The sequence below is a fragment of the Chaetodon auriga genome, chromosome 12 (assembly GCF_051107435.1).
Source record: "Chaetodon auriga isolate fChaAug3 chromosome 12, fChaAug3.hap1, whole genome shotgun sequence".
NCBI lineage: Eukaryota > Metazoa > Chordata > Actinopteri > Chaetodontiformes > Chaetodontidae > Chaetodon > Chaetodon auriga.
In genome coordinates this window covers 6,150,053-6,162,428 of record NC_135085.1, presented here as the reverse complement: position 1 = coordinate 6,162,428, position 12,376 = coordinate 6,150,053, and the positions used below count along the sequence as shown (strand labels likewise).

The 12,376-nt window shown below is 40.5% G+C and overlaps 1 protein-coding gene across 9 annotated transcripts in view; it reads left to right on the top strand.

Moving 5' to 3' along the window:
* ctnnd2b (catenin (cadherin-associated protein), delta 2b) overlaps positions 1-12,376 on the top strand; it is a 173,722-nt gene that overhangs the window by 85,843 nt on the left and 75,503 nt on the right. For all 9 annotated transcript variants that reach the window (XM_076744176.1, XM_076744175.1, XM_076744168.1 and 6 more), the window contains 2 exons: positions 7,407-7,441; positions 10,062-10,178. In XM_076744176.1, the coding sequence (XP_076600291.1) occupies positions 7,407-7,441; positions 10,062-10,178 (152 nt within the window). The remainder of the gene's footprint in view (positions 1-7,406; positions 7,442-10,061; positions 10,179-12,376) is intronic.

Genomic DNA, 12,376 nt, shown 5'->3' with positions numbered 1-12,376 from the left:
ACTTTGTTTGTATGATAAAAGCCTTTGGGTACCAGTTGGTTTTTTTTTTATGTAAAGTCTGTAAAATAAAAAATGGTCAGAGTAAATTAACAAGCACACTGTGCCTTTAGCTTTTGAATCTAAATTAACGTTGATACAAGCAATGGCTGCATTATTGTTTGATGGCTTCCAAGGGCTGAAAAGGCCTTTGCTTTCCTTTCTTTGTGTTTTTTTTTTTCTTTATGGGTGGCTCTATTATCTAACAGCTCTGTCTACAAGAGGGCTGGCCATTGTGGTCAGCACAGATAACAGATAATATGCAGTGCATGGAAATAGATGGATTATATGGACTGGGTTCAGAATGTGTTTATTGGGTGGATAAAATGACAGGATTTTCATTGCTATCTCTGGCATTCGCTCTTTTAAGCCTCCCTCATTGGATTTAGAAGAGCTCTCTTCTCTTTCTCGCCCTCTCTGTCTCATATTCTGACTCTCATCTGTTATCCCTCCCTCTTTGTATTATATTCCCACTTTCATTTTCAACTCCTCTCTCTGCTTGTGTATCATGCTCCTTCGCTCCACCTCTCCACCTCTCTCTTCTCTCTAACATTTTCTATTCTTTCTATTTTCATGTCTCAGACCAGTCCGTTGGATGAGGTAGTCAGAGAGCAGCGGCTTGATTTCTGACATTACCTGTTTTTGTCCAGGAATAGCACCAAATGACCAAAATGTTCTCTTAAAAGTGGCTGAAAATATCAGATTAGGAAGTACAACGGGGGTTGATCATTATTTGAAATTACCGAGCATTACACTTACCATCTGTTCTTTTATCCAACTGAAAATAACATCTTTACCAAGTGGTGCTTTTACCCAAAATTGTCATAACCTGGCTCAAGTATTGCAATCATGGGCCTTTACCTAACTTGCTATTTACTTGATATGAATTATTGCTCAAATTGTCCCCTTATCTTGACATATATTCCCCCTTTTTTCAATGTTATTTGTATAATAATTGTTATTTATGTAACTGTATTATAGTCCTAAAATGGCAGACCAAGGACAGATAATGTATCATATGGATCCTATTTCTAGCTAAGTAGCATCAGGTTCTATTTTGCAGGAGTCTCGCAAAACTGCATGTCTTTCTTTTTGTATTTTGGTTATAAGCTTTTAGTTGATTCGCTGATAGCTGATTAATATTAGGTGAGCTGTAAGTTTACCATAGCAGAGCCATAGTTTTGCACAGGGTCTGATGCTGGTGTGTCTTTTGCTGCTGTTCCTCACACACTGTATTCCTGTTCATCATGTTCATATACCTAACACATTTATATATTGCTAATCTACTTTGCCAATTTGTTCAGCAGGAAATGTAATTGATGCCTCAATTACATTCACCAATGTTTTTTTTACAATCCAGTTAATAAGATATCTGTACACTGTGCAGCAGTCATAAGGAAGACGTTTTGATTGATTGCATTTTGAGAGACCAGGTTTGTTCCCTGCATCCTATGTGCTGTTAGATGTAAGTCACAGGCTCCCAGTACCCAGGCCGTGGATCAGTTGGCCTTGGAGCACTTGCTGTGCTGATGAAAGATCTTAAATTTCTTAATAGGCAATTATCAGCTAAATTTTATGGTTATTACGTTAAACTTGGTCCAGTCTGTTCTGCATTTTCAGTGCCATCGCAAATTACAATATGAACATCAGGTCGTTCTTTTATAATAAATCAGGAATCCACTGTAGGGATGAAATTTGGTTGACAAGACATTGTACACTGTTGCTCAAGTCTAGTAAGTATTCATGTTTGCTATTTGAACTGAGTTTGGCGTCATTTTGATTTGTTAGGGCTGATCAAAAAAGTTGCAGTCATCGAATTATGTCGTGTTTCTACTGAGTAGTTTTTAGCCAGTGAGGATAGAAATGAGGATGGAGCTTCTCTCTCTCTGATTTATCATCCTAATTTAGTAAGGTCAGTCTTTCTAGCTTGTAGAAATAGCTGAAGACATTTTTAAGACAATCTAGTATTCTTTGCCTTGAATTAAACAACACTGTTCTGTCCTTTGGATTATGCTATAGGAGATTATGTAACATTCTGTAAGATTCTGTGTCTACGTAGAGCAGCAGAGGATGATTACAATCACATATCATCGAGCTCTGCCAAACGCAAAAACCACTGTTGAGCCCTGTGCACTCACAACACATGTGCTGTCTTGTATACACACACAAACTAAGCCACACTTACACCTGCACATTCATGCACACAGCATTATATCATTAGCGTGATAAAGTGCCATGCCATGGCGTGACCTGCAGCAGGCCAGTTGATCGTGCCGTCAATTAGTTCTCTCTCGGTCCACTAATTATACTGTCACATCCTGTTGACGCGCCATAGAGATTCGATGGGGGAAAACACTAACTCTCTGGGTTTCCTGGGCCAAGAGGTCAATGAGGTGTTTCAGATACTGAGGCCTGATTAGATGTACCTGGTGGCCAGGAGGAGGAGGATGAGGAGGACTGCTTGTGTGGGCAGAGAGGAGGGGGAGAGAATGAAGAGAGGCAGAGGAAGGCTCAGGTTTTCCAAAGAGTCAGCCATTATTTGTACTGTGACGCTGGTGAGTCAATAACTGAGCCACCAAAATTATTGAAAAATCTGCATCTCGGAGAACCCCGAGTGATATCTTGAAATTGTTTGTTTTGTTCGGTCAATCCTCCAAACCCCAAAGATATTCATCCTACAACAATATAAAACAGAAAAACATCAAACAATATGTTAGGGACGGCAAACTGGTGAGTGAGTCAGTGCAGCATTCTGATCCACACCTTTGCTCCAGACTGAAATATTTAATGGATTTCCATGAAATATTGTACAGACGGTCATGATCCCCTGAGGATGATGCCTACTGACTCCGATGGTCCCCTGACTTTTCCTCTGGTGCCACACCATAGGGTTGACATTTGTGGTTTTGAGTGAAACAGTTCAGCAACTATTGGATGGATTGCTGTGACATTTTGTGAAGACATTCATGGGGCTCAGTGAATGCACTTAAGGACTTTGGTGATCCTGACTTTTCATGTAGCTCACCATGAAGGTGACATTTGTAGTTTTGAGTGAAACAAGTCAACAACTTTTGGATGGATTGCCCTAAAATCTGATACACACACTGGTACTCCTCTCTGTGTCACAACTTTGGTGACTAGGGTTAGGGTTTGGGTTAGGGGTTACGCTTAAGGTTTGGGGTAGGATTTTCACCTGGTGCCGTAATGAAATGAAAGTATAATTTTGCCAGATGCTTTGGTATTTTTTGGTGCAAAACCAATGACATTCCCATCAGCATCAGCTCAACTTTGTCTTTGGTGCAAATGCTAAGATACATGGTATTATACCTGCTAAACATTAGCTTGTTAACATTGACAACACTGTTAGCATTTAGCTCAAAGCATAGCTTCACAGAGCAGCAAGCTGGCCTGTAGACTCTTAGTCTTGTTGCCTGTTAAATGACTGAAGCAATTATTCAAATATCACTCAAAATTGTTGGTGATTAATTTTCCGTTAATCTACGTAAATGATTTATCAACTAATTACTTTTGCAGTAACAGATACGGCTGAGCTTATCGAGTTGACAGACAGACAGCAGAGAAGAAATCTGGTTGTCTCATTTCACCCAGTGATCACACCCTGACTCTGATTCATGAGCCAATCCAACTGTGTTAGTCTGAGGATCGTTGTGCTATAGTGTAGTCTGGTTTAGCCTCTTCTCCTACAAGATTTTCTGTTATATGCTCATCTAATTCTGCTCTCTTCTGTTTTTCTTCTGCTTTTCACCAGTCTTATCTGTTCTTGTCTCGTCTGTTCTGGCCTGTTTTGATCTCCCTGATAATATGAACAAATTCCTACATTTTCCCCCGGCACAGACTGAAATCTGAAACCCTCTGGACTGTTATATGTTTCAGCTCCAGACCCTGTTGATGATAACACCACTTGGCCTCCTTCCTTGTTGTTTCCAACGAGGTTTCTACCTGAGCACTCAGCTTGCATTTAGTTTTACCTACATCACATCCTGGGCATTGGTAAATAACACCTATACTGAGGCATTTTCAGGAGTACTAAGGCAACATTTTGACACCAGCAAATGCAGGAAAAGAGCGCGAGGACCAGTCTGTCCTGCCCTTTAAAATAAAATATTGACTCAGCCTCTGTCATCAGTACTGGCTGCCTGAACACAGACTAGTGATAATAATCCTCATCATCCAGCCCCATCCAAGGTGTATGCCTGATATAAACACACTCCATCCTCCAAGACACCCAGGTTCACTCGATTTCTGCTCCCCTGCTTTGTGTGTGTCTCCTTTGTGGAGCAGTGTGTTATGCATATAGTTTGTGTGTGTGTATTTGGATGTGTGGGGGTGTATTGTTTGGAATAATAACGCCTGATGAATGAGGAGTCTGCTTTGCTGACAGAGGGTCCCATTAACATGTATCGCTTGGCTCCCCCTCACAATCCGTCACACACCACATACACACATGCAGAATGGAGGTAATCAATGGAATGATTTAATAGCATCTGTTCTGTGTCTGCAGGGAGTGAGTAGCTTCCATCGCTATGTTTAGCGATGGAAGCTGTGAGTTATAGATATGGAGGATTTCATACTAAAATGCTTTTCATTAGAAACATGCAGCAATATTGATAAGAGAAAATACTGCAACCTGATATTCATCAGTCAGTATTTGAACGATAATTGATACGACTCTTGTGTCTGTAGCTAGAACCAGCAGGTGATTAGCTTAGCATAAAGACTGTGAGAAATTAAATGGCTCTACTCCTTAAAACCAAAAATCAGTTTACTGATACATACAAAGACATACAGTAACATGTTGATTAGTGAGCTTTAGAGGTGCTGGTGGTTAGTAGTGGCTATTTTTTATAGTTATGGACAGATTCAGGCTAACATTTTTATCCCCTGCCGTCAGTCTTTAAAATAAGCAGCTGCTTGGTCTAGTTTTATATATAGCATACAGACTTGAAAGCGTTTTATCTTGCATGAAGAAATCATCATCATGTATTTTCTACATCTGAGGCTCACAAGGGTAACGTGTAAACAACTTTCAAATGTCGTCATTTTATGGACAAGTGGTTGGTCATCCACCAATCGAGGCAGACTTTAAATGCAGCACTCGACCCAAATGAGACTGTTGGATTCGACTGGCTTTCGAAGTGAACACTTTGCTTCCTTGAAAAACTCAAATCAAGTGATCATCAGAGATGCTTTTATGCAAAGTGTCTCAAACTATAAAGAGTATGTGAAATATATAGTGTATGGGGCTTTGGGATGTGCACTGCGCTGATCAGCTATACTTGTTGGCAGTTAATTATCTGTACTGCATTGTGCCTGCGGTCAAGTTATATCATTATGTGGCTTGGGTTGTTGCAGGGTGGCTACTGTTAGCTTGCTGGGATTGATCTACGGTATTGACTGTCCTGCCAGTAAATTTAGTCAGCTGAGCTAAACAGTGTGGCTACCCTAGAAGAAAATGATAAGCCATCTAACCTGCATACAGCAGATTTATTAACACTTTATAGCTTACCAGTCTTTCATCTTTAGAATATGAATATAGTCAACATATTAGTAAAGTTTAAATGGTATACCATTCTTTATGTGTGTCATGAACTGACGGGTCAAAGATAAGTACAGTCTGAGACTTGACAGGGCTAACCAACTGGGCTATTAGCTTTTTTTTAGAAACCCAGTCAAGCAGTTTTTACAACCGTGCACTCATCTGACAAATGGCTTGAGAGACATAGAAATGATAACTCCTGTTCTACATGCAGGGTAAGGAGTAAAGCCTGCAGCATATGAATTGTCAGAGGTGTGGATCTATAGCAGTAAACAGTATTGAACATATGTCAGAGATGCTGTAGCTGCAGGAGGCATCCTATCAATTAACAGCTCAAGGCAGAACTGAAAGGATGCTATTTGCATTCTCTTAAAATATTAGCTGTGAGAAGGTTCCACAGTGTAAATTTATGTCTTATGAAATACTTGATGTCTAACTGTAGTTTTACTTCATGTTTTTCTCCTTAAATGAGGGCTAGTGACTGTAAAAACCTGCCCATCTCAACTTTGCAGTGGTCAGGGCGGATATCTTTTGTGGTCTCCGTTATTAGCATTGTAGCAAATGATTTATCAAAGCACAAGTGGAAAACTGCAGCATGTGGCAGCAAATCAAGAGGATAATCAGACATATGCACAGCAGTACGACCAATCCTACTGAGATAAAAAAGAGACAATATCTGTTACAGTTCGTTAGAGGTTTATTCAGTGCCTTAGACATAGGCCCATTGTAAGTGTAAGGAATCTTATTGAGCTGCACTGTGGCTACTTCAGGGTTGCACGTTACTAAACAACAAGGCACTAAAAATTAAGATTGAGTTGTAAAAAGTTGAGCAAGGTTTAATGATTGCCCTGTAAGCGATGTTAAACTTTAGAGTTAGAGTTACTGTGAGTTGTGAATATTTATTGTTGCAATGTCCAAAAATGTCTCTTCATTTTGGCTTTCGGTCATGAATTCTGTTGAAATACTAAACTAGCTATGTGCATTTGCATCCAACAGCAGATCATATTCACCAACATAATTAAATTGGGCCTCTGTGTTATCTTCTGAACACAGAAGTGCTTCTCATTTGTTCAACTATATGATTAACTATGAAACTGAGAAGACTGATCTCTAACTCATGGAAAGCGACTGGATAAAATCAAGGAGGTGTGTGTGTCTTCTATGGTCACTACACAGTACCATATCAGTGCATGTGCCTGTATGAATATTTTGCTTGTGCTTTCTGTCTTGTTTTGGCTCCCTGTCACATTTTGTTACTCTTTCCAGAGGAAAGACTCTTTTCCAGCCTAATTCAAACTGATGTTTTCTCTTTCTTAGCAGCATCTCTCTGCCCTTTCAGAATCATTTTTATCTCAAAGCCCTCGGTGCTCCCTAAAATCTCTTCTATGACAGGATAACACTTCTGTTGGATAAAAACCTTGTATCTCCAAGGAAAAAACAGCCTTGTTTTCAGCTTGACAACAATGTAGTTTGGAGTGTGGAGGAAGAATTTTTGCCAAACTGCAGGACCGCTGTTTGTCATCCCTCAGCTGAAGGCAAAACATGAAAAAGCAGCAAATGGAGATATAAGGTTTTCACCAGACGATATACAGTGATAAAAACTCTTCAAACCAGTGTTTTACATGGTATTCCTGTATTATTGCAATACTATAAACTGGATTTTGATGGGAAAAACATTTATGGCATGTGAGTCTGATGGAAATGCTGTTACACTGCACAATTCTCCTGTCAGAGCAGAACACAAGTTGGTATAAAATGTAATTTTTGCTCAAATTTCTTACCCTGTTTGCTCTCTGTTGTTTGTTTCTTGCAGTTCAGCAGATGAGAAATTCCGCTGGAACAACCAAGGTAATATTTCCTTTTAAATGCTCTCAGTACATTTTGTCTAGTCTGCTATTGTTTGCAGTCCAGCATTGCACATTGCTGACTGTGCTCATGGCAATGGTAGCCATTTGTAAAAATCCCCCCATCATGCACTCACAATACACATCGATGCAAACCTGTATAAGACCTATGGCATCTGCAGCGGTGAAAATGCTCAATCAACTCACTTTCTGCTTGTTCCAACAAAAAAAAACTCCTGTCTCTCAGATTCCCTCACCGCGTTTCACTCCCTCTGACGGCCGAGTAAAGGTCAAACAGCCTTTACAAATAATTCTCAGCATTTAGTTTAACCTGTTTGGAGAGCCATATGGGAAGTGTTTTCCATAAAGGAGGAAACAAGAATCAATGAGTGTGAGGCCTTTCGATGATTTGAAAGTCAAATGAAGACACCTCTCTGGGTTTGACAACTTCTTTGGCAGCATTTTAGTTGAAGAAACACCAATCATGCATGACACTTAGGTCTCTCTCCCTCTTTGTCAGTTATGTTGAGATGTATAGGACGCTGAGACTAGATTGATTATCTGAGTGCAGGGTTGGTGACCTCTGCCAACAAAGAGGTGACTAAAGGTTTGTGGTCACACGGATCACACTGACAGCTTTCAGTGCGTGCTGTGGTCTTCATCCATCTGTTGCACTGAAGCCTGACCACTCGGCCTCAGAAAGACTAAATTTACTCTGTCACCAAAAAGGAAAACCCTCCCTCACTCCATTCAGACCTTTTGATCTCGTCATCGCTCACAAATCATTAAAAACCCATCACCTCTGGATTGAGCAGGTTTAAAAATGAGTTTTGGCGTGTGTGTGTGTGTGTGTGTGAGAGAGTTAGAGTAAATCCAGCGTAATGCTGCAGACAGCACTGGAAATGTTTCACCAACAGCATCAACATCATCAGTCTGCAATTGCGTCAGTCGAAGGCAATAAAATCAGCCTCCTAAATCCACTCAGTAAGGCCTCTACTATTACCATCTCTCTCTCTCTCTTTCACTCTCTCTCGATAAGAGATTAATGTTGCTCCTAAGACTCATTTGTAAGGTTTTATCCCCATTGGCAGCCCTCTCTAACTTGAAGACACTAGGCATGTTATCAGCCTCACTGTGACAGACAAACGGCTTGGCACTTAAGTGCAAGGTGGCGCCCTGTAGACTTAGATCCCACAAGATTTGTTTGTGGATTATCAGTTAGGTTTTTACCCTTGACTCGAGGTTTACCCTGACACATTACTCCAAGGCCTGATTGTATTTTGACTGATATGAGGTGGAGGGATAAGTAAAAGTGGGAAAAAAAACAGTGGTGTGTGGCCATGGCTGATTACAAGGAAGAAGCGCAAGGCAAGTACGGCAACTGCGTGGTGCCTCGAAAGGCCTTGGTTTATAATTTACAATTAGTCATTTGGGAGACGTTTTTATCCAAATCGACATGCATATGAATTCACACACCGATGGCGCAGCATCAGAGGCAGTTTTGGGGTAATACAATAATATATAATAGTATCTTGCCCCAGGATACTTTGTCATGTGGACTCCCGAGGCCAGGGATCGAACCACCAACCTCCTGATTGGTGGATGACCGCTCTACCTCCTGAGCCACAGCCACCACATGTCATTTATGTGTCATTTGGTCTGAGCCAAATGGATGTGCTACAAAGTCACTATATGACCAGAGCCTTAAGGTGCAGGTTATTAGCTGTTCCAAAAGCCCTATTTTGCAGAGGGGTCCTATGTGAACTTGAACCTTTCGCTGTTTTTGCTTGGTTTTCACTCTTGATTTAGTCATAGTCTTAGCCGGCATGCTTCATATTGTTATTCTCAGAAATACCATCAATTGGTGCACCTGTGGTGTTATCTATGTTCTGGGACAGTTTCTTTCTTCTTTTTTTTTCTTAGTAAGAATTGTTTTAAGCATTTTTGACTGCATCTTCACAGGTTCTCAGAAAACAGTAAATATCTGTACATGGATAGACAGAGAAGAGTTAGCATTCCAAGGTGTAAGTTACCAACATTCTGAGTCTTAGTATTGTCCAGCAAGGTATTAAAAGTGTAAGACAAGCAATGTCCATTGTTATTGACTTTCTCACTTTTATTTTTGTAGAAGTATAATATATTAGTATTAGCATTTCTTAGCATTTCTTCATTCCCAGTAACCTATTGTGGGCAGGAATCTGCACCATGAAATGTCTGCATTAACTGGAAATTATTATGTAAATTGTGTCAGCTGGGTTCAAACAGTTAAGACCCTTATTATTTCAGTTGACATAGCATTTAGAAGGCACTTAAATAAATGTATTATTACAGAGTAAAGCCATGTACTGCAAACCTGGCCCAGGATAGCATCCTGTCATATAATCCCTGTTGGTATCTGGAGCTCCAGGCAAAATATAATGAAGCTGCCACATATAGTCACAGAATCAGTGGGGGCCCATAGCTCATTTTTGCAGGATAACCCCTATTGGGTTAATCCAGCCGTGAGTGTGCCTTGTGTCCTTCACTGCAGTGAAGCAGTATGGAGGAATGGTCTGGAGGTAGCAGAAGAAGCTGTGTCTTTGTTTCTGCTCATGCGTTTTCCTATCTGTTTTGTGCACATGTAGATGGACAGAAGGACATAGAAGAGGAGCTGACAACGGGCCTGGAGCTGGTGGACTCCTGCATCCGATCGCTCCAGGAGTCAGGCATCTTGGACGCGCAGGACACTTCTACAGGAGACAGTAAGGCCATTGTTATGATTAAACAGGTTTTTTGTAAAGCAGAATGAGAAAAAAAACAATTCCACTTCGTAATTTTCTGCACTGAGACAGACAAGAAGGATAGCTTAGAAGAAAATAGGTGAAATGCAATCAACAACCAGCAGGGATTTATTTTCTGCAGAGCTGGAGCCTCCAGGTTTTGGCTGATTAACCTGTTGAATGTGTGACTTCACTAAGCAAATACTCTTCCACAAAGCCAGCTGCACTACAGTTTAACACCAGTGAGCAATACGGCACTAAACAGAACGTGGCCAGTTCTTTGAATAAATAGTAAAGATGAGACAAATTGGTCAATTTTGAAATTTAATCAAGCCTGTGAGATCAATGTGTTCGCTCAAGTACTTGCTCTGATTAGCATCTTCTACTCAAAGGCTGAACAAAATGTTTTCTTTCATTAGATTTCATCCCATTTTCCAACAGTGCTACTTAAATAAGATAATTTGAAGTACAAGTGTAATGTGTGAGAGTGGTCAGCCGCGAGATCTCTCCCACTTGTCTGTATGTGTGTTCAGCATGATTTATGTCTTCTTTGGTTTTCTATTGATGAGATTTCATTTTCTGTTGGTTGCACATCTTTCCTTTGTCTGTTTAGCTATAGTGAATGTTAATGCTCATGTTAATTGTATACCAAAAGAACTTTAAATCTTCTTCTTTTCTAGCCACTTGAGGGCAAAGCTGTAAACACAACAAGGATACATAATTATTTTATATCCTTTATAATGCTCATATGGCGAGGGTGTTAGTAAAAAGTTGGCAGTTTACACATCAGCAGACTTGGAGCAACATTAGCATTCATTTGAATTTGTGTTCCTGTCCACCCAATAAATATGAGTCCAGTTTTTCAGACTTTTTTTTTTTTTTTACAGAAAACTGCTGTCTGCTGAAACCAGTAGAGTTGCAAACCAAAAAAAAAAAAATAATAAAAAAATAGCTCTGAAAGACACTAAAGAGCTGAGGGGAACTGCAGAGTCAGGTGATAATTCTCTTTCTCTGAGAGTTTGTCCCTATGAGTAATATTCCATATAACATATTGTCATTTGATCCATTGTTAATATAAATGTGTTGATACGTGCAGCCTAGAAAGAAATGATTACTGGACTAAGTTTCACAAGTGCTGCATTGGTGTTTAATTCCAGAGTGCAAAGCAGCTGTTTATAAGAGCTCTCAGTGAGACCCTGAACAACTCCCTGTGCCTCTCTGCTCCACTCTCATCTTTTTTCATTTGGTCCCAGGGATGATACCCATGCCTCTTGTATCGTCAACCCCATGGGAGAGAGGTAGCTGTCAGGAGGCATGCGGAGCCGTGCCAGTAGTTTGATATGCTAATCCATCCTCGCTGAGGTGTCAGCTGGCCTGCTGTTCACAGTGCAGAGAGGGGAGACACACACACGTACACACATGCTAGTATACAGCACAGGCACATAAAGCCACAAATGTACGCACACAGACACACGTGCATATATAATCACACATGAGGCATGAATCATCATCAGGCATGAAGAAGAGAAGTGTTCAGGCCTGCATGCATAAGCTGTTTATGCACACATGCAAAGCACCCACAGACACGCACACATGAATGCAACACTAAGAATGGTGATTTTGTTTGATGTTTTTTCACGTTTAAATAACAGTTACGTAACTGATCACCGGACTAGTCCAAATAAAAAAGAAGAATAAAGAAGGAACGTGCAGGCGAGAGACAGACAGACAGAGACAAAGAAGCAGGCAAGAGTCAGAATGAGTGACGAAGAGCACATTGCAAGAAAGAAAAAGAATAAAACGACCAAAATGATGTAATTTCAAATTCCCTTACGCTAAACCCCTCCCCCAAACACTGATTGCCCAATCATAGTTTAGCAACCATCACTAGGCCCAGCAGGCAGGCAGTAGTGAGTATGGTGCTGTAGGAAGAGAGATACTTAGCATGTCTGGCTAACTAGCTTACTGCCTTACTGCAGCAGCAGAACAGTGTTACTTCCAAGGCCAAAGAGGGCATTTTTTAGAAACTACATTAGTTTCTGGGGTTACTATGTTAAGAAGAATGAAGGTCATGACCAGCACATCCTCTGTGTAGTATTTCGACATTGTGTTCTAGATGCTATTAGAACATAGGCTAATGTTAGCACTCTGTCTTGCTCTTTATTGGGGAAGTTTACACT